Below are 27,790 nucleotides of genomic sequence, written 5' to 3'. Positions count from 1 at the left end.
AGAATAGAATACAGCAGAATGTTGAAGCTAATGGGGCTCTGCGCAGGCCCAGGGGTCTACCTGCATGGAGCAGTCTGCAAGATCAGGGCCTTACTGGGTCAATGATTCAAACTGGGAGACAGACAGGGAGCTTTTACTCTTGATCGGAAGAGACTTACCGAAAACAGGAAACAAACAAAACTACACATTAGATGGTGCCAGAAGATGCCTTTTTTTTTTTTTTTTTTTTTTTGCGGGGGGGAGGTTGAGGGAGGTAAGAAGCACAATGACAGCTAATGCCTCAAACTTGTTAATGCATCTGCTAGCATTTATCTCTGCTTTTACATGGGGGGTCTGCTAATATGTATTTCTACTTCCACATGGAATCCTCAGATTTCACCATTCTGAAATAATAGAAAAAGGAACAGCCTGCCACTGAGTTCACAGTATTATTTCTTTTAATCTATACATTCTTTCAGTAAAGATGTCTATGCTTTGGTGTAGGTACTCCAACACATTTAAAAAATACAAGTATAAGATTAGATTATTCTAGCAACCCCCCTTTGTCTAATAATTAAGGTATAATAGACCAGCAAACAAAAACATATTTAAGATCTTTACAATCCTCCCGATCCCTTGCAGCCAGGGAAAACAAATGGACAGCATGCCCTAAAAAGCCAATAAACTAAAATTATTTTGGACTGTGAAGGAGGAAGTTTCAAATCTACAGGGCCCCTGTGGAGAACACACTGCCAGCTGCTTCTCTCTTATAAGAGTGAGATTCTACCTGAGTATCTTGTGGGTACTCTAGCTGCATGCATCATTTTTAACTCATCAGAAGGAGTTAAACAAAGGCAGGGGGAAATCACTAACTTAAAATTAGTATGTCAATTATAATTGATTCTCCCACAACAAAACTGTCACAAAGTGAATTTGATCACATGGCAGTTTACAACTGAGCCATTAATCAAGGAGAAAATAAAGTACAAAAATAATTGGGTTTAGCTGTAGGTAACTGAAATTAGGATTATTGTATTTGCATAATGTAATAGTAAATATTACTTATTGATGGTAACTACTGAATAATTCAAAAGTAGATCCATAGATGATAAAAAAGCTTAACAAACAGGACATACAAATATACTTACTATTATTTTCTTACAGTCATGACCTCTGCATAGCTCTGTGTAAGTGGAGTACTCAACATATATAATCCAGCTGCCAATAAATACTACTAGCCAAGAGATGAAGAGATACTTCATTCGCATATATGAGAAGCGAACCTGAAGATATAAAAGAAAAACATTAAGATAATTAATTCAGGAATAGACTGAACTGCTTCCATTGCCCTAACATGATTTGCCATTCAGTCTTTACAAAAACTCTATATAAAATCCAGTCATCTTTTTTGTTAATGTGTAGTATCCTTTTAGAACACTATGTTCCAGGATCAAACAGAACTGGTGCTGGATGCCAGCTATAGGGGAAAAAGAAGGACTCTGATCATAGAAATTGGAAAAATGAGTCCAAAGGGAGGGTTGGTAAAAGTTTACCAAATTGTAAAAAAATTGAAACTGCCAAATTTCTACTATTTCCACCTATGCCAATCCAGCCGAAAGAAGCATTTATTGTCAGTCACTTAGAAGCGCTACTTCTGGAAAATCAGTTCCAACAGAGCAGAAACTAATGAAAGATATAACCTAATCCAGATGAAAAATAAATATGAAATCATCAGTATATGGAGGGTGGTGGTGTAGAAGGAAATAATTCCCATGTGTTTGAACACTTTCCATTATGTGGCTAATTAGTGGAATTCAAAGGAGGGTGATGGGAAGTTCCATGTACTATTCTGATCTCCAACTGTCTTCTACATTGCCATATTTTCATTTTCTGGCTGCTTCCACCCCATCAGCTACATGTTATCCCTTTGGACAACGGAAGGTTGTTTGCGTTTTTAATGTTTGAGGGTGGGTTGCTGCTGTCCGGCTTAAAAAAACAAACAAGCAGGGATAGATGCTGATCTGGCCATTTGGCCATTTAGTTTTTAATTCCTGACAATCTGGAGTGCTCAGGATCTGATTTTGCACTCAGGAACAACAGAAAGTGTTGGAGAGAAGAGAACAGCAGAGACCAGTCTTGGCAACATAAAGAGTGAGAATTCAGATTACGTAAATGTAAAATGCCTGTTCATTCTTCTTCAGCCACATGAAATCTGTGCTTTGTATAGAGAAACAGTGAGACTTGGCAGGCATGCAAGGAAAGGAGAGATGGGAAAGCAAAAGCATGGATATGAGAGGTAGTAAAGTACATAAAAGATTCTGTTTCTGGAGGTTCTTGTTCTTAAATCACAACCAGAGGCCTTTAAAGATCCACCCACACCAAATATGAATACCAGTTTCAGCTGGAGATAGCAATTCCAGGAGAGAGAGCTCTGTAATACTGTATTGCTGTAAATGATAATGTCTTTAAATTAAACCACTGAAAGAGAATATACAAAATTGTTTAAGCATCTTAGCCAGCGATGAGCTGCCAAAATCTTAACAAAGGGTTCCCTACCAGGTCTTTGGCGGCACTTTGGTGGCAGGTCCTTCAGTGCTGCCGAAGACCTGGAGCGAGTGAAGGACCCGCCGCCGAAGTGCTGCCGAAGACTCAGAGCGCCGCCCGGTGAGTACAAGCCCCACGTGTTTTTTTTTTAGTCATCCCTGCCGGGCACCGTCAAAACTGTTCGAATCGGGCCCCGCACTTCCTAAAGCCAGCCCTGCACATCAGGGTTGCAAAACTGTATCAGGGGCTGGGTACGGAAGGCTGTGCCTCCCAAAACAGCCTGTCCTCCCACCTCCGACCCCCACCCATGTCCTGCCCCCGACTGCTCCCCATAGAACCCGCAAGGGTCGCAAGCAACCCATCAACCCCCCCCCACTCCGTGTCCCCTGACCACCCCCTCCTGAGACCCCCCACCCTAACTGCCCTCCAGGACCCCTCCCCACCCCCTACCCAACTCGTCCCGCTCCGTCTCCTGACTCCCCCAACCCCATCCACCACCATCCCGACAGACCCCCGGAACTCATGCCTACCCAAACCCCATTCCCGTCCCTGACCACCCCCAGAACCTCTTCCCCCTCCAACCGCTCCCTGCCCGGGCCCTGCCTTATCCAACCCCTCCTCCCAGCCCTGGCCCAGCCCCCTTACCATGTTGCTCAGGGCAGCATGGCCCGCTGGAGCTCGCAGCCCACCTCCCTTGCCGCTCAAAGCAGCAGGAGCTGCAGAGCTGCCCAGAGCGCTGGCAGCGCGGCACGCTGTGGCTCTGCGGGGGAAGGGGGAAGCGGAGGAGGGGCTGGGGGAGCCTCCCCAGCTGGGAGCTCAGGCGGGCCAGAGACAGGACGGTCCAGCGGGCCGGATGTGGCCCGCGGACCAGAGTTGTTTGCCCACCCGCCCGGCCTTTTGACAGCCGGTTCTACACCAGCTTCTAAATTTAACAACCAGTTCTTGCGAACCAGTGGGAACCGGCTCCAGCTCACCACTGATCTTAGCATAACATAATTCAATCTAAAATGTGTTCTTACAAAGGAGAATAAAGAGAGAATTTGCTAGAAGTCTAAACAAAGTACACTGGTTCTCCACTTGTGAGATACTCCCTTCTCTTCATGTATCATTATATAATCCCTGCATCTGTAACCTTCACTCCATGCATCTGAAGAAGTGGGTTTTTTTACCCACGAAAGCTTATGCCCAAATAAATGTTAGTCTGTAAGGTGCCACCGGATTCCTTGTTGTTTTTTTAAACAAAGTAGATTATCTTTTTTTTTTTTAATTAAAAAAAAAACATCTGCTTTGAGTACTGATTTTACTTTAAATATCATTAGCTTTCATAATTGTATTCTAACACACTTTTCCCTGAAGGAAAATAAAAATTGCCATGACGTATTACTTTTGTTTTCCAGATATCTTCTAATTAGTGGTCTATTTAGTTTTATTTCTACTTGCTAGATACTTTGAAACAAGTATAAAAAGGAAGATTCTTTTGCCAACAACCTTCTATTCTAAATAGAGCATATATAGACAATGGATGTGATGCAACACAAAGCAAAGGGAATGAGTGGTGGAATAGAATGTGTCTTATTTGTTCCACAGTTTTGGTTTAGGATGGGTTTTTTGTTTTTGTTTGTGTGTTTTTCTTGTGTCTATTTGTTAGCATTTGTCAGTTCACACCTCTTGAAATTATTGTTTCAGGCTGTCTGAACATGCAGGCAGTCATCAGTTACACTGAAGTCACATTTATAAGCTTTTCTTCAACTGTAAGATCTAGAAACAGGGTGGATAAAAATCAATGATTTTTTTTAAATAAAAATATTTTTTATTTTTTTAAATAAAAATATTTTTTTATTTAAATAGAATTTTTAATTTAAATTAAATATGTTTCTTTTAATATAAACCCATTTAAAATTAAATTAGAAATTATAACAACCCAAGTTAAGGCCTAAATTTATTATAATCTATTAAAGTAATTTAAATTAAATTAAAGTAGTACATGTTTGCTACTGAGGTATTAGAGAAAGCCAAACTACTGAATTGGTAGAAGTCACTGGCTACGCACATGGAACAAGAGTTTGCTGCAGTGCTAAACCAGTAGCCTCTTCCTCAAAGGCAGACAAAATATTGCCTTAATTTCAATTTATTCAGCGCTCTTCCGTTCAATGACTAGTTCATTCAAAATAAAGAAACCAGTGCAAATAGAAAAAGCAGGAAAGCTTGATTTTCTTTTCTAATCTATGAAAAATTAAAGCTGATCACAACTTTAAAAATGGGGACCCTGGGCAAAGGCCTGTAGTGCCTTACTCTGGCTCTGGTGTAAAGGGAACTTGAAGAGGAACTAAGCAGGGTCAGAATCGTGACCAAGGTAGGAGATATTCTGTGGCAGCAATTAGGGCAGAAACAAAAACTATTTCACTCTGTTCCTACATTCATTTATACCTCTGCAAAGGCAAGTGTTACTTGGTACTTTTCTGTGGTGGCTGCTATTTTCCCCTCCAAATCTAAGATTTAAATTTTTAACACACACGTAAGTCTCTAACCCTTACGGTTGTGAAGAAAACCTTCAGAACGTGAACCTAGTGTAAACCAATGAAGTGAAGTCTGCCCAAGTCCACAAACTCAGTACATATTGAGTACATACTGCTCCTTTTCATCTCAATTGCGTGTTAGCTCTGAAGACGAATAAGAACAATTTAAATATCAATTTAGTTAAGTTTTGCCACTGAACAAAGTCCATAAGTAGGGTTAGACATCCTGTTTTTAAAGGGACAGTCCCGTATTTAAGCCCTCCTACAGGTGTCCTGACTTTTTCTTAAAAATGGGCAAATTGTCCCGTATTTTCTGTTTCTGCTCTCCCCTCCACATCAGTACTGGTGGGTCCTGCTGCTGGCTGGAACCCTGCTCACCAGCTACCCGCCCACCAGCGGTGAGTGGAAGGGTCCAGTGGCTTGGCTGACAATTGAGGTGCAAGGCTGGTGGCAGGGCAAAGCTGCAGATATATCAGAGGGATAAATATTAGGGAGGGAGAGGAATTATTTAAGCTTAGTACCAATGTGGACACAAGAACAAACAGATATAAACTGGACACTAGGAAGTTTAGACTTGAAATTAGATGAAGGTTTCTAACCATCAGAGGAGTGAAGTTCTGGAACAGCCTTCCAAGGAGAGTAGTGGGGAAAAAAGACATATCTGGCTTTAAGACTAAGCTTGATAAGTTTATGGAGGGGATGGTATGATGGGATAGCCTAATTTTGGCAATTAATTTGGCAATTGATCTTTGATTATCAGCAGGTAAGTATGCCCGGTGGTCTGTGATGGGGTGTTAGATGGGGTGGGATCTGAGTTACTACAGAGAATTCTTTCCTGGGTGCTGGCTGGTGAGTCTTGGCCACATGCTCAGGGTTTAACTGGTCGCCATATTTGGGGTCGGGAAGGAATTTTCCTCCAGGGCAGATTGGCAGAGGCCCTGGAGGTTTTTGGCCTTCCTCTGCAGCATGGGGCACGGGTCCCTTGCTGGAGGATTCTCTGCAGCTTGAGGTCTTCAAACCACAATTTGAGGACTTCAATAACTCAGACATAGGTTAGGGGTTTGTTATAGAAGTGGATGGGTGAGATTCTGTGGCCTGCATTGTGCAGGAGGTCAGACTAGATGATCATAATGGTCCCTTCTGACCTTAAAGTCTATGAGTCTATGCAGTGTGCGGGGCCAGCTGCTCCCCTGCTTTTCCGTCAGTGCAGCCCCTGCTGCGTGCTGGCTCTCAGCCAGCCGGGACTCCCTGTCCCGTTTCTGATCAGCACTGACTGCATGCTGTGGCAGCCAGTAAGTGAGGGCAGGCACTAGGCAGTGGCTGGTTACGTGTCACCTTTACTGTACACCTTTTATGTGCTCCCCCTCTCACTGTCTGCTCCCTGCTTTGGCCCGTCATACTCACACACACACACACATTCCTGCTGCTCCTCCATATCTCCCCCGGCATCCTGCTGCCAGTGCTGTGTGGAGAACCAACCCCTGGTTGGAGTGCTCAGCTCACTGGCAGGCTCCTTCCTTCCACCACTGCCTCTGCCTGGGCCAGTGCCCCAGGGAAGCCCAAAACATTCTGGCACGGGGAGCTGGCCAGGAGAAGTCAGAGCCCCACACAGTGCTAACACAGGGTGCCTCTCTGCCCTTCAGCTAAGCTCTGGAGTGGTGGGGATGGGGTGTGTGTGAGATTTCCAGCCTGTTCACGCCCTGAACCTGCAGGCTCCACAGCAGCCCCGAGGCAGTGGTTTAGCACCCTCTTCCCAGGCCCCCAGGGACAGCAGGACTTCTCTGTCCCCTAGGCACCCTCTGCTGCTGAGCCACCTCCCTGGCCAGGTTTGCTGAAGCCCCTGCAGTCAGATTCCCTGGGCTGTGGTGCACAATGCAGCTTTAGGGCTTAACCCCTTCCTGCCCGCACTGTAGCTGGGGGGTGCAGGGGCAGAAAGACTGGAGGTGGCTGGGTTATGTCAGTGGCCAGCAGCAGCCGACAGGAGGTATTAGTTGCCTTTCAACACTGTGCAGACAGGAAGGGACGGGAGCTGCTTCCAGTCACAGAGGGTGGGGGAAGAGATGAGCTCTGCAAAGACAGGGCCCAGGTCATCCCTTCCTCTCCCTCTCCCTCTCCCCCTCCTGCGGCTGAAGTCTAGTACTTGAATTACAACACCGTCTGTCCTCTCACCTTCTGCTATCAAGTTTTGAAAGTATCGTTCTTATTTTTAATATCCATGTCTTCCTATCTATTCCGCTTAGATTTGTTCCACTTAGAGTCTTCCAAGAAGTAAGAAGTATAACGTGCCATGAATAAAACATTAAGTGTATTTGGGAAAAATAAAGTGGCAACTCTGAGCGCAAGTAGCCATCTTGTTGAAGAAATGTCACTTGTGACAACACCTGTGTGACAGACTGCTGTAAGAAACTAAATAAAATTGTCAGACTGCTTTAATGACGTTTTAACACTCAAAACTTGTTTCTACAAAACATTTCATTTTTAAGTTATTTGAAATGTTACACTCTGAAACTTGCTTAGAGTTGTGTTTTTTGTTCCTTAACTGCCAGTGTTGCAAATTAAGTCACTTCAACAAGACGGTCACCCATGAAACATGCTTTATTTATTATGAGAATCATTTCTTACCCTTTAAACTTTTAGATTGTTGGTGTGAAAGTAGAATGAATTATATTGTAAAAATAAGAATGGATTAAAGAAATGCTGTATGCACCTTTAAGCAGAAATAAATGTGTCAAGAAAAGAAACATTAAGGCATAAACAATGAGCCCACTTAAGCTAATGGTGAAACATTAACCGGAGATTGGTAAAAGTTAGTAAGGAAATTAACTATGAATGTCTAGCCCAGGTAAACTTATCAGATTCTGCTTCCTTTGTTATCGTGTTAAGTTTGTGCCCTTTTATCTGTATAAATAAGATAGTTTGTGTCTTGCATGGTGCTCACATTATCTGGGTGTTGTTAGCAGAGCGCTGTGCTAATAAAACAGAGTGGTCTGACAAACTGAGAGTCCTGAGTCTAACTTTGACACTGGAGAGAATAAAATGAGTGCAGTTTTCCTTTAAATACAATAGAAATAATAGTCACAGTTGTTAAAAAATATAAACACTTTTTCAAAAGTATTTGTAACTACTGGCTTCTCTGACATTTTCTATGAAAGGGTAAGTACCATGGTTTATAGTAATTGAACTTAAATTTTTGCTTATGATGCTTGAAAAAGATTACTGGAATTTTTTTAAACTGTTCTGGGGTTCTGTGAATGCTCAACCTATAGTTTAACAAGATATTACACACCTTTAATATACATTTTGGAAAGGAACATGAAATAAGATTAACCAAATCAACTCTTACTAAAGAAAGCTGACTTTTAAGGATTCAGGTAGCCTAGAACAACTCGAATACTCGAGGCTCCTTTTACTTACACCTAGTTTCTCTCCCTCTCTGCTTCCTCAAATAACTATTTAGAGAAAACTGCAACTTACAACAGAATAATTATATAGGAACACCAGAATTATCTTATCAAATTAGAAAAATAGTCCATCTAGTTGAGCAGACAGCACTGACAGTGTACCAGACACTTCAACAGAAGGTGCAAGAAACTTCATAATGGAATTATCCATACAGAAAAGATTTTAATTCTATAATCCAAATAAAGGGGTATAGTATCATGGGTCTATGGTTCAGATCAGGAGTTGGCAACCTTTCAGATGTGGTGTGCCGAGTCTTCATTTATTCACTCTAATTTAAAGTTTTGTGTGCCAATAATACATTTTAATGTTTTTAGAGGGTCTCTTCCTATAGGTCTATAGTATATAACTAAACTATTGTTGTATGTAAAGTAAATAAGGTTTTAAAAATGTTTAAGAAGCTTCCTTTAAAATTAAAATGCAGAGCCCCCCGGATCGGTGGCCAGGACCCGGGCAGTGTGAGTGCCACTGAAAATCAGCTCGCGTGCCGTAGGTTGCCTACCCCTGGTTCAGATCATATATTTTCTCTGAGCAAGAAGAGTCATTAACACTGTAAATGCTCATCACATACAAAACTCAAAGTAAACTACTGTTAGAAATCTCTGATGGAGAAAGGCCTGGGAGAGAACTACCTGTAGTAAGGAGACTGAATTGCCTCTTACCCTTATAGAAGGTGGTCCCTCCAAATCAGGGCTCAGGTCAGCAATGGGCCAGTGTAAGAAAGCTCACACTTTGGCTGCTTGCATCGTATCTGACCTGTGAATAAACAGAGGATTTCAGTTTCCAGAACAGCCAGTTCCTTAACCTTCATGCACATTAGAACTGATGATAAAATTTAATTTGGGAGTAAACTATTGATTTTTAAATCATTAGCTTAATTTTTTAAGCCTGGGGGCTAGAGTCCCTGCTAGGAAAAACAGTTGGGTTTTTAAAGCTTTGGACCTATGCTTTTTGTTATTATTTTAACATCTGCATCCTAAATGTAGCAAAGTGTCACAAAAGAATCATTTGAGGGATTTTGACCTTCATACCAAATTAGATGGTAATGATCTATGCTTCACTACAATACAATGTTATTGTAATGGGAGCAGTATTGGCTTCAGTTGAATTTGCAGAACTGTCACCAGCCTAACAACCTAATTGAAGAAGATTTCCTAGCATGGGCTCTGCCCAGAGGTGAATTATTTTGGAAAGTATGAATAAAATCAGTTGACCTTTTTCGCACAGGTAGGAGGGTAGAAAAGTAATACACACTTTTCCCATTATAAAAATATACTTGCAACTTCTATTAAAAGAAAACAAAACACACACATAAATCCACAAATTAGCTGTGGATTGAAATTTGGCATAAAAATATGTAGACCTTATTGAAAAGGGGTATCTTCAGTCGTTCCAGAGGAAATTACTCATGGTTGTAGAAAAAAGTTGTAAGATACTATATTATTTTAGATATAATGCTCTAATGTAATTAAAACAATGCAAATACATAATATAACTAAATATAATAGTACAAGGGGCCACTGCTAAAGTTGCACGTGCATCTTAATTTGGTGTTTACTGATATTTATTCATTCAACCTTAATGTTCTATGAACAGTTTATGGAATTATTTTAAAAACACAACAATTTTAAGATGGCATGTTCTAATTTAATGCTTTCCTCCTAACTTAGTAGAGGTCAGATCTAACAGCATGGAACTACAGAAGGGAAATTTAATAATTATTAGAGGAATAAAGAAGTGACATTGCAGAAACTTGAGTACCAAACATTCTCTGAATGACAGTATGTATCTTTAAGGGGATCATAAAGTCAAAATTAAAGCTGTTGATTAATCACAGTTAACTCACGCAATTAACTCAAAAAAAACCCAATAAAATCCCAATTGAAATTTATTAAAGATTTTGGATGTTTTTCTACATTGTCAAATATATTGACTTCAATTACAACACAGAATACAAAGTATACAGTACTCACTTTATTTTTGATATTTTTATTACAAATATTGCACTGTAAAAATGATAAATAGTATTTTTCAATTCACCTCATACAAGTACTGTAGTGCAATCTCTTTATTGTGAAAGTGCAACTCACAAATGTAGATTTTGTTACATAACTGCACTCAAAAACTGTAAAAAACTTTAGAGCCTACAAATTCACTCAGTCCTACTTCTTGTTCAACCAACTGCTAAGACAAACAAGTTTGTTTACATTTATGGGAGATAATGCTGCTTATTTATGTCACCTGAAAGTGAGACCAGGCGTTTGCATGGCACTTTTGTAGCCGGCATTGCAAGGTATTTATTTACATGCCAGATATTCTAAACATTCATATGTCCCTTCATGCTTCGGCCACCATTCTAGAGGACATGCTTCCATGCTGACCATGCTCATTAAAAAATAATGCATTAATTAAATGTGTGACTGAACTCCTTGGGGGGGAATTGTACGTCTCCTGTTCTGTTTTACCAGCATTCTGCCATATATTTCATGTTACAGCAGTCTTGGATGATGACCCAGCACATGTTGTTCATTTTAAGAACACTTTCACTGCAGATTTGACAAAATGCAAAGAAGGTACCACTGTGAGATTTCTAAGGGTATGTCTACACTACAAAATTAGGTCAATTTTATAGAAGTCGATTTTTAGAAAGGGATTTTATACAGTCGATTGTCTATGTCCCCACTAAGTGCATTAAGTCAGCAGAGTGCATCCTCAATACCGTGGCTAGCATGGACTCACGGAGCGGTGCACTGTGGGTAGCTATCCCACAGTTCCTGCAGTCTCCGCTGCCCATTGGAATTCTGGGTTACGCTCCCAATGCCTGACAGGGCAAAAAGATTGTCGTGGGTGGTTTTCAGTACATGATGTCAGTCTCCCCTCCCTCTGTGAAAGCAACGGCATACAATTCTTTCATGCTTTTTTCCCTTGGTTACCTGTGCAGATGCCATAGTATGTCAAGCATGCAGCCTGCTCAGCTCACCAGTGCTGTTGTGAGCATTGTAAACACCTTGCATGTTATACTTCAGTATGTGCAGAACCTGGCTAGGAGACGCCAGCGAGGACATGGACACAGATGTTTCTGAAAGCATGGGATGTGGCAATTGGGACATCATGGTGGCAGTGGGGTAGGTTGATACAGTGGAATGCCGATTCTGGGCCTGACAAACAAGCACAGACTGGTGAGACCGCATAGTGTTGCGGGTATGAGATGATTCCCAGGGGCTGCAAAACTTTTGCATGCGTAAGGCCACTTTCCTGGAACTTTGTGAGTTACTTTCCCCCACCCTGAAGTGCAGGAATACCAAGATGAGCGTTGCCCTGACAGTTGAGAAGCGAGTGGCAATAGCCCTGTGGAAGCTTACAACACCTGACTGCTACCGGTCAGTCGGGAATCAATTTGGAGTGGGCAAATTGACTATGGAGGCTGCTGTGATCCAAGTAGCCCACGCAATAAAAGAGCTGCTGATATCAAGGGTAGTGACTCTGGCAAATGTGCAGCTCATAGTGGATGGCTTTCCTGCAATGGGATTCCCTAACTGTGGCAAGGCAATAAACAGAACGCATATCCCTATCTTGGTAGTGGACCACCTTGCCAACCAGTACATAAACTGCAAGGGGTACTTCTCAATGGTGCTGCAAGCACTGGTGGATCACAAGGAACGTTTCACCAACATCAGTGTGGGATGGCTGGGACAGGTGCATGAAGCTTGCATCTTTAAGAACGCAGGGCTGTTTGAGCAGCTGCAAGAAGGGACTTACTTCCCTACCAGAAAATTACTGTCAGGGATGCTGATATGCCAATAGTTAACCTTGGGGACCCAGCATACCCCTTGCTCCCATGGCTCATGAAGCTGTACAGAGGCAGCCTGGACAGTAGTAAGAAGTAGTTCAACGACAGGCTGAGCAAGTGCAGAATGGGCCTTTGGACGTTTAAAAGCTCGCTGGCGCTGTTTGCTGACTAGGTTAGACCTCAGCACAACCAATATTCCCACTGTTATTGCTGCTTGCTGTGTGCTCCATAATATCTGTGAGAATAAGGGGGAGACATTTACGGCAGGCTGGGAAGTTGAGGCAAATTGCCTGGTGTCTAATTTGGAGCAGCCAGACACTAGGATGATTAGAAGAGCACAGCTAGGCACGCTGCGCATCAGCTTTGAAAACCAGTTTCATGACTGGCCAGGCTATGGTGTGACAGTTGTGTGCATTTCTCCTTGATACAAACCCGCCCCCTTTGTTGATTTTAATTCCCTGTAAGCCAACCACCCTCCCTCCTTCGATCACAGCTGGCAAATGAAATAAAGTCACTATCGTTTTGAAACCATGCATTCTTTCTTTATCTCACTTTTTTTTTAAATTAATAATTGACAAGGTAGCCCACGTAGGGTAGGGGAGGAGGGAAGGACAAGGCCACATTGCTTATTGTAGCCATACTACAAATCAAAACCATTTGAATGACAGCTTTCTGTTGCTTGGGCTATCCTCTGGAGTGGAGTGGCTGGGTGCCTGGAGCCTCCCCCCAGCGTTCTTGGGCATCTGGGTGAGGAGGAAATGGAACTTGGGGAGGACAGCAGGTGGTTATACAGTGGATGCAGCAGCGGTTTGTGCTCTTGTTGCCTTTCCTGCAGCTCCACCAGCTCTCCCATTAGCCTCAGCAATAAATCTCAGGGAACAGAGATGATGGGGGAAAGCATAGAAACATTTGCACCTGCAGGGGGATAAAAAGGAGAATAAAAATTTAAGATGTTACATTTCTGAGAACAAAAGGGAAACTCTTTCACAGCGAATCAAGCAATTCACAGCAGACAGCACACGTGCTTTAAATATAAGGTCGCATTTTGCCTTTTATATTGAGTGCCTGCCAGTATGGTGACACATTACACATGTCTGGGCAACAGAATTCAGTTTCCAGGCAGCCATGGTAATCCAAAGGATACGTGGGGTTGACTTCTTCTGCCTTCATAACATGTGGGAATGGTTTCAAACTGCAGCACCCTCCTTTTCCATAGCAAGCAATGCCGGTTGGGTTTGCCATTTAAAAGGAGGGGCTGTGATTTTCGGGTGGATGTGCAGCACGCACACACACACACCCTCTCCCCACCCCACCATGTGGCTATTCTCAGGGATGATCCCTTTTAGCCAAGTGCAAACAGCCCAGCATGAACAGGGTCTTTTTATTGTTCCCTTACAAAAATTCCCCTATTTCAACCAGGTGATCATGAATGATATCGCTCTCCTGAGGCTAACACAAAGATATAGACTGAATGTTGCTTGAATGTGACCAAAATCCAGGACCATTCACTGCCATGCTTTGTGCTGCAATGAGTCCAGACTACTTGCTATTGGCTTGGCATGGTAAAGTGTCCTACTGTGGAGGACAAAATAAGGCAACCCTCCCCAGAAACCTTCTGCAAAGGCTTTCAGAGTACCTCCAGGAGAGCCTCATGGAGATGTCCCTGGAGGATTCCCACTCCATCCCCAGACACGTTAACTAGGTATCTGGAGCAATCAAATTTTTGAATTGCTCTACTCCAGCTCTGGGCAAAAAACCTACTGATCCACACTTCAGCTCCGGGCTCCACTCCAAAGCCTGGACGTTAGCAGACTTTTCCAGTAGCTGTACTGGTTGCAAATGCATCCCAATCCTTCAGGGCAAATCAAACATTAAATACAATTGCTTTTAAACCCTGTACTGTAGTTACAAATGTGCACTCACCAGACGTGCCTTCTCCTGCTTCAGGGTCCAGGATCCCGCCTTGGGAAGGTATTGACTCCAGGGTGATGAAAAGGTCTTGGCTGCTAGGGAGAACAGATTCTCCTCCTCCTCCTCTTCATCCACAAAATTCTCTTCCCTGTTGCATTAGACTCTCCCCCACCCTTGCAGGTGTACACGGACAGTGGTGGGGTAGTGGTAGGTCCCCCCCCTAGAATGCCATGCAGCTGATCAGAGAAGGGGCATGTATGGGGCTCTGACCCACAGTGATCGTTTGACTCCTTTATCTTTTGGTAGGCTTGCCTGAGCTCCTTAACTTTCACGCGGCACTGCTGTGTGTCCTTATTGTAGCCTCTGTCCATCATGCCCTGTGTGATTTTGGCATATATATTAGCATTTCTTCTTTTTGATCAGAGTTCGGCCTGCATAGATTCTTCTTCTCCCCATACAGCAATCAGATCCAGTGTCTCCCTTTCGGTCCACGCTGGAGCTTGTTTGCGATTCTGAGAGGACTGCATTGGTCACCTGTGCCACACTGACAAACAGGAAATGAAATTCAAAGTTTCCTGGGGCTTTTCCTATGTACCTGGCTAATGCATTAGAGTTGAAAGTGCTGTCCAGAGCGGTCACATTGAAGCACTCTGAGATAGCTCCCAGGGGCCAATACCATCAAATTGCATCTGCACTAACCCAAATTTGACCCAGCAAGGTCAATTTTAGCGCTACTCCCCTCGCCGGGAAGCAGAACAGAAGTCAATTTTAAGAGCCCTTTAGGTCCACGGAATGGGGTTGGTTTTGTAGACACGTTGCTTATAAAAATTGACCTAATGCGGCTAAATTCGACCTAACCTTGTAGTGTAGACCAGGGCTAAGGACAGATTCAGCACTCAACCCAAGGTTTAAGAATCTTGATGTGCCTTCCAAAATCTGAGAGGGACGAGGCATGGAGCATGTTTTCAGAGGTCTTAAAAGAGCAACCCTCCAATGCCGAAACTACCACCGAAACCCAAACCACCAAAAAAGAAAAATCAATCTTCTGCTGGTGGCACCTGACTCAGATGATGAAAATGAACATGCATTGATCAGCACTGTTTTGAATTGTTATCTAACAGAACCCGTCATCAGCATGGATGCATATCCTTTGGAATGGTGGTTGAAGCATGAAGGGACATATGAATCTTTAGCACATCTGACACGTAAATATCTTGTGACTTTGGCTACAACAGTGCCATGCAAACGTCTGTTCTCACTTTCAGGTGACATTGTAAGCAAGAAGTGGGCAGCATTATCTCCTTTAAATGTAAACTAACTTGTTTGGCTGAAGTAGGACTGAGTGGACTTGTAGGCTCTAAAGTTTTACATTGTTTTATTTTTGAATGCAGGTTTTTTTGGTAAATAATTCTAAATTTGTAAGTTCAACTTTCACGATAAAGAGATTGCATTACAGTACTTGAAATGAGGGAACTGAAAAAAAATGTTTTTTTATAGTGCAAATATTTGTAATAAAAAATAAGTGATCCCTGTACACTGTATTATAATTGAAATCAACATATTTGAAAATGTAGAAAACATCCAAAAATATTTAAATAAATGGTATTCTATTATTGTTTGACAGTGCAATTAATTGCGATTTAAAAAGAAACAGAATTAATCGTGATTAATTTTTTAATCACTTCACAGCCCTAATCAAAATGCTTCAAATAAAATATTACTTCTTTAGAAAATTCACTGGAGACCTTAGTACTGTACCTCAAATTGCTCCTCTGAAGAGCTTCTCCCACTGCTCTTTACAATTTGGTTTTCCCTACATTAAGAATGGTAGATCCTGGAACACCTTAAAAAGATCTGATATTTGGGGTCCAGATAACATTTTAAAGGAAACAGATTCTCTATTGAAAACTTGTAGGGAAGAAGAATTCTTTGTTATTAAATTATACTCAGGGTGAAGTACTTCATCATTCCTAGATTTCTCAACATTCCTGGTACACTCCAAGTTTTTAATGTGCTTGCACCACTGCTTCATTGAATTAAGACTGAACATTAAAAAAAATGCATTCACATTAAAAGGCAAGATAATTCCCTGGCAGAGTTATTAGGTCAGAACTATACCGTAAATTCTGCAAAGCCAAGACAAGCTGGGACTGTCTGCAAATCCCAAGTCCTCAGGTAGAACTGGACAGATAATGGATAAAAGGAGAAGTTCAAATTATTCCATTTTCTGTGCACACATTATCCAGGAACAAGTCAGTTTTCTCAAATGTACAAATTTTAAGTTATTCATTGTATATATTCTGAAACTAAATCTTGGCCATAAATTTATTTGTGAGCAGCAAATTGTGATTATTTAATAATCAAAATTCAAGGCGTTTTAGTTATTGATATACGTTAATCTAAATAGGGATCAGAAACATAACGGATTTTTTTAAGTTACGTTACACACAGTTATCAAACTTTTATTTTCTGTGAATGTTCTCCAATGTATACTACCTGTTTCTCCAACTATTTCTAACAGTAAAGTAATTCTGCAATACTTTCCACAAACATAAGAAGGACCCAGACACAGTCAAAATCAAACATTTGTGGAAAGATTTTGCAGTATTCTCCTAGCTCCACACTCAGCAGTGAAACATACCCCCAAGCAGTTTGCTACAAAATAATATAGTACAAAATGGCATAGAAGGTAGATCTAAAACCATATTTGCATGCACAGCAGGTAACATTGTACATTCTTGAAAGACCCTTAGAGAGATTCTATTTGCACTATACACAAGCAGAAGAGAATTAATGATATAAAATGCAGCTTTGGCAAACAAATCTGAACCATCCTGTTTTGTTGCTTTGTCTATAACTCTTAAGATTAGCATGCAATGACAGCCCAAAAACCTCAAAGTAGGAGGCTGCACTGGGTAGAGAGAGCACTTCTCTAGGGTATATTATGAGAAAAAAATAAATAAATCCGACATGTCCTTATACATCACCCTATTGCTAAGGTCATTATAAAAAACAAGATTATCTCTCAAAGTCTTTTTTCATCTCCTTTATCACCAATTAAATTAAGAATTTTAATCCTAGATTAAGACAAGGGAACTGACTATTATAAATACCTGCTTCCCCACACCATTCACTGGCTTTAATTAAAAAAATCTGAACTATTAGATTTTAAACAGATTAAGATTTGCAATATTCACAGTACTTACAAGTCAAAGATTATCAGTAACCCCCCCCCCCCAAAAAAAAAAGATTTTCAGTAGAAATTCTTCAGCAGTAATAAAATATGCTGCTGCACATACATGTTTTTAAAGGAATTTGCTGTAGTAATTTATATTAAGTTTTGAATAGTATTGACAGCGCATAACTGCCTTTCATGAAGAAATGGGAACAGCATAAGAAAAAGTAATGTTGTAGAAGAATTGTAACAGATATGAAGAACTAGTGCCTTATCTTTAAATGTGCCATTACAATAAAATTACTAAAATTGTTAGATCCATGATATGTTACACTATTTAGATTTACAGTTTAAAAGGTCACTTGGGAAAGAATGTGAGGTATGAGGGTTTTCACCGTTGTGCCTAAAGATAATAAAAGGTTTGGGGAACAAATACATGTATTAATTAAGCAAATATCATTATATTAATGGTTGCCAATAGCCCTGCTGGTGAGAGATAAATTGAGGAAAAAGAATCCAACCATGCCAAAAATTGGTGCTTTATGTTCTAATTGTTCATATGCAAAAATAAGGCATAGAGCCACAGACAGAACAATCAGGAAAAAACAGGTGTTTTTTTTAAAACATGAGCACCATTCATTGTGTGCACTGAATGAGGTAGGAGTCCTAGGTCAAAAAAATAGTTAATCATGTAATTAAAGACTGTATCATAATGTATACACACCAGGGGGCTAAATTAAGGTTGCACAGACAACCTTAATTCTGGCATTTCATAACTGCCGAGTGCTTGACTTTGCGACCTTAAAAATGTTCTTCTATTGTGGTGGTGTGTGTGTTTCATTTCTAAAGTTTTGGTTTTTTTTTTTTTAAAAGCAAACTGCACACAAAAATCATCTTGTGGCATCATACTGACACCCATATGGGTCACCACCAGGGTTGGAACTTTAAGATCCACCACAAAGACCTCTGCCACTTAAGTTAAGGGAGCAATCCATAACAGTAATAGTGTCATCCTCTATGGACCAGTACTAGAAAAGGATGGGGGAACTGTCAGTGGATTTCCAGATATTTGCTATCAACAGAGGAATGATGAGACTCAGGAATCTGGATTCCATTCCAGGCTCTGGAGGGGAACATTCTCTAGTGGGCATAGCCTCTTCTGTCCCTTCCCCCTAAAACTTTAACCTTTCTGCCCTATCCCTGTCCACTTCTGGCTCCTCATCCCAATCCTCTCATCAGAGCCGGCTCCAGGAACCAGCTCAGCAAGCAGGTGCTTGGGGCGGCCAACGGAGAGGGGTGGCACGTCTGGCTCTTCGCCGGCAAGTCCCTCCCTCCCTCCCTGAGATAAGGACCTGAGGTGGAGGCAGTAGTGCTGCATGTTGCAGATTTTTTTTTTTTGGCTGCTTGGGGCAGCAAAAACCCTGGAACCAGCCCTGCCTCTCATCTAGCTCCTCAAGCTTCTCCACCCCCATCCTTCTCTCCAGACACCCCTACAGTTTAAAACCCATTCTCCTTGCCCAGCCATTTCTAGTTCCCCCTACCTCCTTGTTCCTAGTCTCTTTGCTCAGCTAGTCCCAGTTTCATCCTTTCCTGGCACCTTATCCAATCTGCCTGTCTCCTGTTGCCCCCCCGGCTCTCAGTCCTCCACTCCTCATCCGAGTTCAGTCTTTCCCTCCAACCAATGGTTCCTAGTCCCATTCCCCTACCCACCACTTCCCCACACCAGCTCCCAATCCTAGTCTTCTTGCCCAGCCAGTCCTTGTCTCCTTCACTACTAAGTCCCAATTTCCCCCATCTTTCCCCCACCCCTCTCAGCTTCTAGTCCTCCCCACAACTCCCAGAGCTCTTTGTCCTGATCAACTCCCATTGCCACCCCTGGTCTGGTTCTTGTCCCCTCTGCATTTGTATCAGACAGCTTCCTCCTCCAGATAGTCTTGGTGTCAGCAGGAAAGGACTGAGAACAGGAGACTCTCTCCCTGCTCTCAGTTCAGATGCTTGGTCCCAGCCCATGGCAACCCAGACCTGCAGCTGAATGGAAAAAAATTTGCTGAGCTCCTAGCTTGAGCATGTAGATAGAGATTTTAGCTGCAGAGGTCTAGCAAGTCTCTAGGAGCACGTGCAAACTGCAGTTTTTCAAATTAGGAAAAAATAATGTAATATATTAGGGGACCTATTTTTCAATATTCTTTAGTAATGATGTGCACTATGGACCGAATATTGCCTCTCATTTATGCCAAGAACAAAAAAGCTAAACTCGAGAGAGGAAAATGCAGAGTGGAAGCATCAAATCCCAGTCTCAGTTCCCCTACAACCTGAAGAGATCACATTCACACATCTTGAAATAGTTCCAGCTGCGGAGGGGTTCTTAGCACAAGATATAGGGGGTCAACATTACACATTTTACCTAATTACCCCAATTCCTTATGCATCTTTACCAGCTTTGGGCTGGATCCTGCAACTTTTTGGCAGGAAGTGGAGAGCCCAACACAAGTTCAGTTGTGTAGTCGCACTCAGCACAAAATACAGGTGCAAAATAATGTTGCTGTTGTAGCACTATTCTCTACAAGACAAGAGTGGAGAACAGACATTAAAAAAAAAATCATATGATTTCAACAAACTTGGAGGGAAGGGTACTAACTACTGAATCAGCAACAACATTTTCTACAGCAGCTGGGTTTTTCCTTGAAGGACTTCCATTCAGATGTTGATCAGGTCTTTCCCTGCTTAGCCTAAGCCCTGGTCGACACTACAGACTTATGTCAGTTTAACTACATCACCATACCCCCAAGTTATAATCGCCCTAACTCCCAGCATAGATAGTGCTATATTGACAAGAGGACTTCTCCCACAGACATAGCTACCACGTCTCAGGGAGGTGGAGTACCTATGCCGATAGGAGAAGCTCTCTCATCAGCATAAGTAGTGCCTTCAAGAAGTGGTACCGCTGCCCTGCTACAGTACTGTAAGTGTAGACAAACCCTGAGAGTTTGAACAAAATTACAGCTCAAGGATGGCTACAAGCATACCCAGGAGATTTAAACATTCAGTCATAACCACAAAAGGTAGACCTACCCTCAGTCTAGGTGGGCATCTGACTGGTCCAAAAATAATTGCCAATTGACTGGATTCTGGGACTTCCAAAGACCTCTGACTTCAGCCAGCCCCGGCTGGGAGCTGCAGGGTCAGTCCCCTGCCACCGCCAATAGGCAGACCTCCTGCAGGTCCTGGCCGTCACAGGTGGCACCCCCGCAGCTCATAGGCGGAACTTCCGGAGTTCAGAGCTGACAGCAGAAGGGGATCCTGGAGCTCCCAGCCCACCCAGAGCTTCCCAGGCTCCTCATTTTATCATGGATATTTTTAGTAAAAGTCATAGACAGGTCACCATCTTCCATTAATTTTTCATTATTTCCCGTGACCTGCCCACAATTTTTACTAAAAATATCTGTGACAAAATATTAGCCTTAATTATGGTTCATGGCTGCAAGTTTAGGCTGGAGATGAATCTGGGCAAATGCGGTGGCCAGGCTGTTCTGGCACTTGCTGACCATAATGCCTAGAAGACATGCAATCATTTGGTGTGGGTTCTCCTTGTGCTTCTGCTAGCAGTCTTGCTTGCACATAGCACATTATGGGCAACTTACTCTGCCACCATGCATTCCTCCCTCTCCAGCATCATCTTAGCTGCAGTCTGGAATTGCTGTTCCTGCTCCAGCATCTCCCTTTGAAGCTCAAAGAGCAGGTCAGACTTTCTGCCAAAGTCCCTATGCATCTCCATCAAAAGGTCCTCCTGTGTCCTCTACCTTCTGCTTCTCTGGTTCTAGACTCTGGTGCTGATAGTCAGTGGCCTTTTGGGTGGGTGGCTGGATTGCACCTATGCAGATTGCTTTAAAGCAAAGAAACAGTACATAGCTTTACTGTGTAGGGTAAAAAAGGAAGAGAATCTCCCCTTTATCTTTCTTTGTCACATCAAGATATTAATTGAGGGGAGTGAAGGCCTTAAGTGAAACTCTTCACTTTGCAGCTGCTAAATTCCAGAGTTCCTGAAATGTCAGTTGGTACGTCCACATTCCTTGCTGTGCTGAGTGGACATTACTGGATGCCAGGTTCTGCGGGGGAAAGGAGATCATGGTTTCCTATGCCCAGCAAGAAATGCTGAGGCAGCATTACCTAAAACCTACCCTCTGGATGCCAGGGATGGTGAAGGTAATGGTTGTTCCCATACCCCAAAGGACCTGCCGCCGAATAATGAGGGAAGCTACAGATGGCATCTCTTAAAGGCCACCCTCCACCACATAACATCCCCTTGTATAGATTGGTTCCTCATAGGTAATAACAGGTCCCTTATGTCATATCCCCCCTAACCATAACAATGGTCAATCAAGTCCTTACCTGGCTGAAGTAATGCTGTTTCAGCATCTCCTCCCAGAGTCTTAGTCAAGGATGGAGTGACTGTGGCCCCTAGCATTGGTTCTGCCTCGCCCAAAAACTCTGACCAGCAACAGGCCCAGCTCTGGGTCCTCCTCAGGATCCTCCATGGTCAGTCACTCATGAACTCATGAAGAGGCCTTTGAGTTGCCTAGGTATAGAGCTGCATGCTGGAAATCACCCAGTCAAATTGTAGTAGAGTGAGCTTGCCAGGGTTTCACTTAATCATTTCCCAGCAGTAGATTGTCTTCACTGATTTAATAACTGAGCTAGAAGAAATGCTACAGGTGCAAAGGGCCACATAAAAGACAGGGTCCAAGTATCAAACTGAGTATTAATACAGGGTGGAAATAGTGTCTAATCAAGATGCGAGGGGGGGACAGACAACAATTAACCTGGGTGGGAGTTTCAGGAAAGCATGGGGGGACCTCCTGATACTTGAATGGACTGGACTGTAAACAGAGTCCTGACTGTATTACTATGCAAACTTCAGCTGCACTCAAGCTTCAACCCATCCACCCCAACGGTCCACCGCCACCTACCTCAAGCTTAATGCACCACTTGACTTTAGCTAGAGATGTTTGTGTGCAGACCTGAGTCAGGTAAGGGACAACATTGAAAGTATTCCTCAAAACAACAAGCTCCTTGTTTTGTTTTAAATTAGAACTCAGCAATATTTACCCAAGTCAACTAGGTATCTACACACAATTGAAATGTAATGTGTACTGATGTCAATAAACTAATCAGCTGAGTAACTGCTCACCAGTATAAAGCAGTCTATACACTGAACTCCTTCAGGATACAGTCCAGGGCAATTCTATTCAGTACCTGGGATCTGGGTTCTACAGAATACACAATAGCAATAGTACTATATCAGTAGTAAATATCAGCCCTAGGCTGGATTTCAGTTACTCTCTTTAAACTCTATTGCCCAGGTTGGCCAGAAAAAAAAAGAAATCCAACTTCTTTCTAAGCGCCACCACCTCCAAACACACACATACCGCAACACGAAAAGCCTGGTTAGTGGGAGCTGTTCAGCATGCACTTTGGACTTAACTCCACTCTCACTTTAGTTTTGCAGTTCATCTTTAACTTAGGGCTTGGCTACACTTGCAAGTTGCAGCGCTGGTAGAAGCTTTCCAGCGCTGCAATTAGTAACCGTCCACACCTGCAAGGCACATCCAGCGCTGCAACTCCCTGGCTGCAGCGCTGGCTGTACACCTGGCCAGGTTGGGGTGTAGCGATTGCAGCGCTGGTGATCCAGCGCTGCTCATCAAGTGTGGACACACACCAGCGCTTTTATTGGCCTCCAGGGAATAAGGAGATATCCCAGAATGCTTTTAACTAAATTACTCCCTTTGTTTTGTTATGCAGCCTGTCTTTGTTTTGTTGTGAACCCGGAGCTGCTTATCAGCTCCTGTTTGCTGTGATCAATCTGTGAACAATCAAATGAGATCCTCCTCCCTGTTGTGAACAGCTCTGTGGAGCTCCTCCGTTGCTGCTGCTGCTATCTAAAAAACAAACAGAGCTCCTGTTTGCTGTGATCATCTGTACCTGGCTGTAAACAATCAAATGAGAGGCAGGCAGGGAAACAGCGGAGAGTCGTGTTGCCTGCAGGCTGTTTGCAATTAAGAGTTAAGACTAAGGGGTTGGAAAAATGTTCTGATTTTTCAAGTCAGGAAGCTAACACACAGTGTTGGCTCCAAAAATCCACTCTCTCTCTCCCCCCGCTCCCTGTCACACTAGACCCCACTCCACCCCCCTCTTTTGAAAAGCACGTTGTGGCCACTTGAATGCTGGGATAGCTGCCCATAATGCATCACTCCCAACAGCGCTAGAAATGCTGCAAATGTGGCCACACACCAGCGCTGCTCCTACACAGCTGGATGACCAGCGCTGCAAACTGTTAGTGTAGCCAAGCCCTTAGTCCTTTACTTTAGACATATTTTTCATTTTAGGAAGACTGATTTTAACAGGTTGAATGTCCTCCATGGCAGGGCATTTGTATGAAAGAGCTGTTCACACAACTCTGGGATCAATATGGCTTGCAAACTTTGTTTTGGACAAGCAACTTTAGGCAGGATGCCAGAGTAATTTACAGTAATTAAACAAAAGAGGTGAAGGATTCTCTTGGGAAGGACTGCAGTTGCAGAGCAGCAAGTCTGCAGATAACAGGACGCTGGGGGCAGTGTTTGGCTGGAAAGAAAGGTACTCTGTTGTTCTACTGCAGGAAGACCCTTTCTTTCCTTGGATTTTTTAAAGAGTGAATCTTTTGCTGCTTTGCAACTAGTTTAGTTACCATGCTCTTGATGTCATCTTCAATAATACCTACAGGAAAAAGTGGCTAAGAATGATTTCATCAGATCCTTAGAACCTAAGGCAATCCTAAAAACTGCCTTCTTGCAGCCGGTTACAGGTTTCTTCCCTGCAAAACTCCCCTTGACAAAGAAGTTATAATTCAGAAGCATGATATAGATTTATTGACAATTCTTGTAAAGCATATTTAACATGCTTTCCTCAGTTTTCCCCACACACACACAAAACTGTGGAAGTAAGATTGGCACAACTGACCAGAAATTACAGCAAGTGAAAGCTAATGCAAATAGTGTGAAGAAAACCTCTTTGCCTTACTTTTCTAAATAAAACTTATCCTGGTAAACAGCTACAGGATTATCTCTTTTGTTTTGTTTGCTTAAAGGTTTTAACATAATGGCTGATCAACTGTAGAACAGAAACAGAACTAAGCCAGAACATAATTTTAGAAAATCTGGTAGTGACCAAGGGAAAAAGAAGAATGTCGGTTTTATGGAAAGTTTGTTTTAATATATTCACGGTGTAGATGATTATTCATACAGATATTGCCATATGTCCATATGAAATCAATTATAGGAAACTAAGAAGAATCATTACATGATTAGGACTCTGGGAGGGCAAGAATTTTGAGATGAGCTAGAAAGAAAATAATTCAGAGCTAGTAAATACTGTTTCTTTCCTCCACCCTACATTCTCACCAATCCTCTTGGTCTTGGACATGAGCCAGGGAACACAGGCATGAAGGAAGAAGCTTGACATATCTAAAAAGCCAGAGACACAGTTGAACATCTTGCCATCACTTTTACATTCTACAAAAATGTGTGCTGCATGGTAATTATACTGTCATCCCCTGGGATGCAGATCTGGTAAAACCACTTTGGCAAAATTCAAAGCCGGATGCATTCCAGAGGAGGGATAAGCTCAGTGGTTTGAGCATTAGCCTGCTAAACCCAGGGTTTTGAGTTCAATTCTGGAGGGGGCCCATTTAGGGATCAGGGCAAAAATCTGTCTGGGGATTGGTCCTGCTTTGAGCAGGGGGTTGGACTAGATGACCTCCTGAGGTCACTTCCAACCCTGATATTCTATGACATGGGTAATAGAAAACTGAAAGATATCAGTAAGAATTATTAGCCAGTTTTTCTGTAACTACTTTATATTATTCTACTATAAGGTTTTAAGTAACATTTGGTTAATTCTACCAAAAAAGTGTTTTACCACTGTACTATATAATCATGTTTAAATAAACTACATAGAACACAGTTCCCAGTTCTGTACTGCAGGTTCCAGCTAATGTTTATTATGCTTCCAGTTCGTTAATATTGTCACTTGACCACATTATGAATTTCCTTTTGTTATCTGCTCATTTCTATTTTAAAGGATTTATAAAGACACAGTATGTTTCAGCCAGGTTGGTGTGAACACAACATTTGGGGTTTGTGAATAATGGAGAACTTCTGTTGACAAGGCATGGATGCATTCACATTTTCTCTAAAAGTGGTGAACATACACATTATGATGATGAATGTCTTGAACTATTTATATTTTAAATCACCACCAATTTGAGGAACAAGTGAGCAATGGACATTGTACTCTAGTAAAAGATAAGACAGAAAAACAGGATGTTCTCTCATAAGTAAAGAAGATGGAAAATAAATCAAGGATTAAAAACTGAGGGAAATCAGATGACAGTAATTTTCTGCTACCAGTGACTTTTCTGATTGCTTGCACTTGAGATCTTTAAAGACAACATGCAAAATTTTGCCTCACAATATTATTTAAGCCAGTAGGACTGCACATGTTATGACTGAAAAATTCAGTTGCTATACATGAACCTACTAGTTTGTCAATCTCTTCAGCCTCACAATACAATTATTCTAGTTACAAGATTTGCAGGTAAACTGGCAGCTCTTAGGAACAACCTAGATCAGCATTCCCCCAAACTTTTAAAAGCTAAGCCCCCTTCCCTTCAAAATAAAGGGAATCAGACACACCCAGGTGTGTTTGATGAGCAGTGAAATAGTAGCTCACGAAAGCTCATGCTTAAATAAATTTGTTAGTCTTTAAGGTGCCACAAGTACTCCTGTTTTTTTTTATAGTTAACAGTGTTAACATTTACATTTTTACTGAGTTAGCATCCATTGAAATGAATGGGGTACTTCACACTTCAGAGCCATTGTTTCAGACTTCCTTCACACTCAGGCAGACATTGCTTCATCAGATACTTGACCTGTGTGTTACACACAGGTCAAGTATCAGAGGGGTAGCCATGTTAGTCTGGATCTGTAAAAGCAGCAAAGAGTCCTGTGGCACCTTATAGACTAACAGACATATTGGAGCATGAGCTTTTGTGGGTGAATATCCACTTCGTCGGATGCATGGTCAAGTTTTTCTTTACAACCATAACAAGTAGAGACTTGGTTTCTTTAAAAGGGTAAGAGACTTGAAATCTGAGGCTCTAAAAAACAGATCTGTCAGGGCTTGGCTACACTTACAAATCTGCAGCGCTGCAGCAGGGTGTGAAAACACACCCTCTGCAGCGCTGCAAATTGCGGCGCTACAAAGCGCCAGTGTAGTCAAAGCCCCAGCGCTGGGAGCCGCGCTCCCAGCGCTGTCCGTTATTCCCCACAGGGAGGTGGAGTACAGACAGCGCTGGGAGAGCTTTCTCCCAGCGCTGGTGCTTTGACTACACTTAGCGCTTCAAAGCGCTGCCGCGGCAGCGCTTTGAAATGCAAGTGTAGCCAAAGCCTCAGTGTCATTCTGGCTAGTTATTTGTGCCTCCCCAGGGGAAATATACCCACACTTCGGGATATACTGCTTTTGACTGTTAGTAAGAAGGATTTAATTAAAAAGCAGTGAGACAGATTCTCTTCTGAAGCCATGTTCCAAAAAGGGGAGCATCAAACAAGACAGTTCTGGGTCCCAGATTCTGAGGGCTGGTCTGTACTGTCCCAACACCAGTGTAAATTATTGCAGCCCAGGGCTGCTCTATATTCCCTAAAAGAATAAATGCTAGTGGAGAAACACTATAGAGAGAAAACACTTTATTCTCCCAGTACCTATGCCAGGCAGGTGCGGCAAGTTGTATGGGCCCGTGGTGAACTGGGCTCCAGCAAATTCACAGCCCGGGTGGCCTGGCTCCACCAGTGTTCAGGGCCCAATCTCTCCCCCAGCCCCACCTGCTGCCCCCACACTCCTCCCCTGGAGCGTCCCCAGCCCCACCTGCCCCCTCCCCACCAAGCATCCCTGCTTGCCCTGGGCAGCAGGTGGCTGCCCCCTGCAGTTCCATGCTGTGCTTTCTCACCGGCCACGGCTGGCTAGAAGGGAGCGGTACTGAGGGCAGCCTGAGGCAGCTGCTGCACCTGCAGAGGAAGGAGGGGAGGAGGCACATGGCAGCACCCCCACAGGCAGGCGACTTCAAGTCAACTTCAAGGGAGGGGGGGGGCTTATCCTGACAGGACCTCCTGAGCAGCAGCCTGGGGGGTGGGGCTTTGGTGAGTGTCAGAGAGGGCCCCCCTTCCCCTCCAAAGCTCGCTGCTGCTGGCAGAGAGAGGGCTGGGGGGGGGGGACTGCCCCTCTCTGGCTCCCAGCCCCAGGGCAGCCTGCCTGCTGCACCCCAAACTCCTCATCCCTGGCCCAGCCCCACGCCTGCACCGCACCCTCTGTCCCAATCTGGAGCCC

At 42.9% G+C, this 27,790-nt stretch overlaps 1 protein-coding gene across 5 annotated transcripts in view; it reads right to left on the bottom strand.

Annotated features, from left to right (window-relative positions):
- The window catches only part of DIPK1A (divergent protein kinase domain 1A), a 42,403-nt gene that overhangs the window by 8,763 nt on the left and 5,850 nt on the right, over positions 1-27,790 (bottom strand). Inside the window, exons 2-4 of one of the 5 annotated variants that reach the window (XM_039484465.1) lie at positions 16,318-16,380; positions 9,161-9,254; positions 1,128-1,262 (exon numbers count right to left, since the gene is read on the bottom strand). In XM_039484465.1, the coding sequence (XP_039340399.1) occupies positions 1,128-1,247 (120 nt within the window). In that variant the 5' untranslated portion in view covers positions 1,248-1,262; positions 9,161-9,254; positions 16,318-16,380. Of the gene's footprint in view, positions 1-1,127; positions 1,263-3,907; positions 3,927-9,160; positions 9,255-16,317; positions 16,381-21,763; positions 21,858-27,790 lie in introns of those variants that run through there. The other 4 variants (XM_039484464.1, XM_039484463.1, XM_039484466.1 and 1 more) reach the window with 4 other exon arrangements.

This window comes from Mauremys reevesii, linkage group 8 (assembly GCF_016161935.1).
Source record: "Mauremys reevesii isolate NIE-2019 linkage group 8, ASM1616193v1, whole genome shotgun sequence".
Lineage (NCBI taxonomy): Eukaryota > Metazoa > Chordata > Testudines > Geoemydidae > Mauremys > Mauremys reevesii.
The sequence above is the reverse complement of the archived record's forward strand: the minus strand, read 5'-3'. Positions and strand labels throughout refer to the sequence as shown.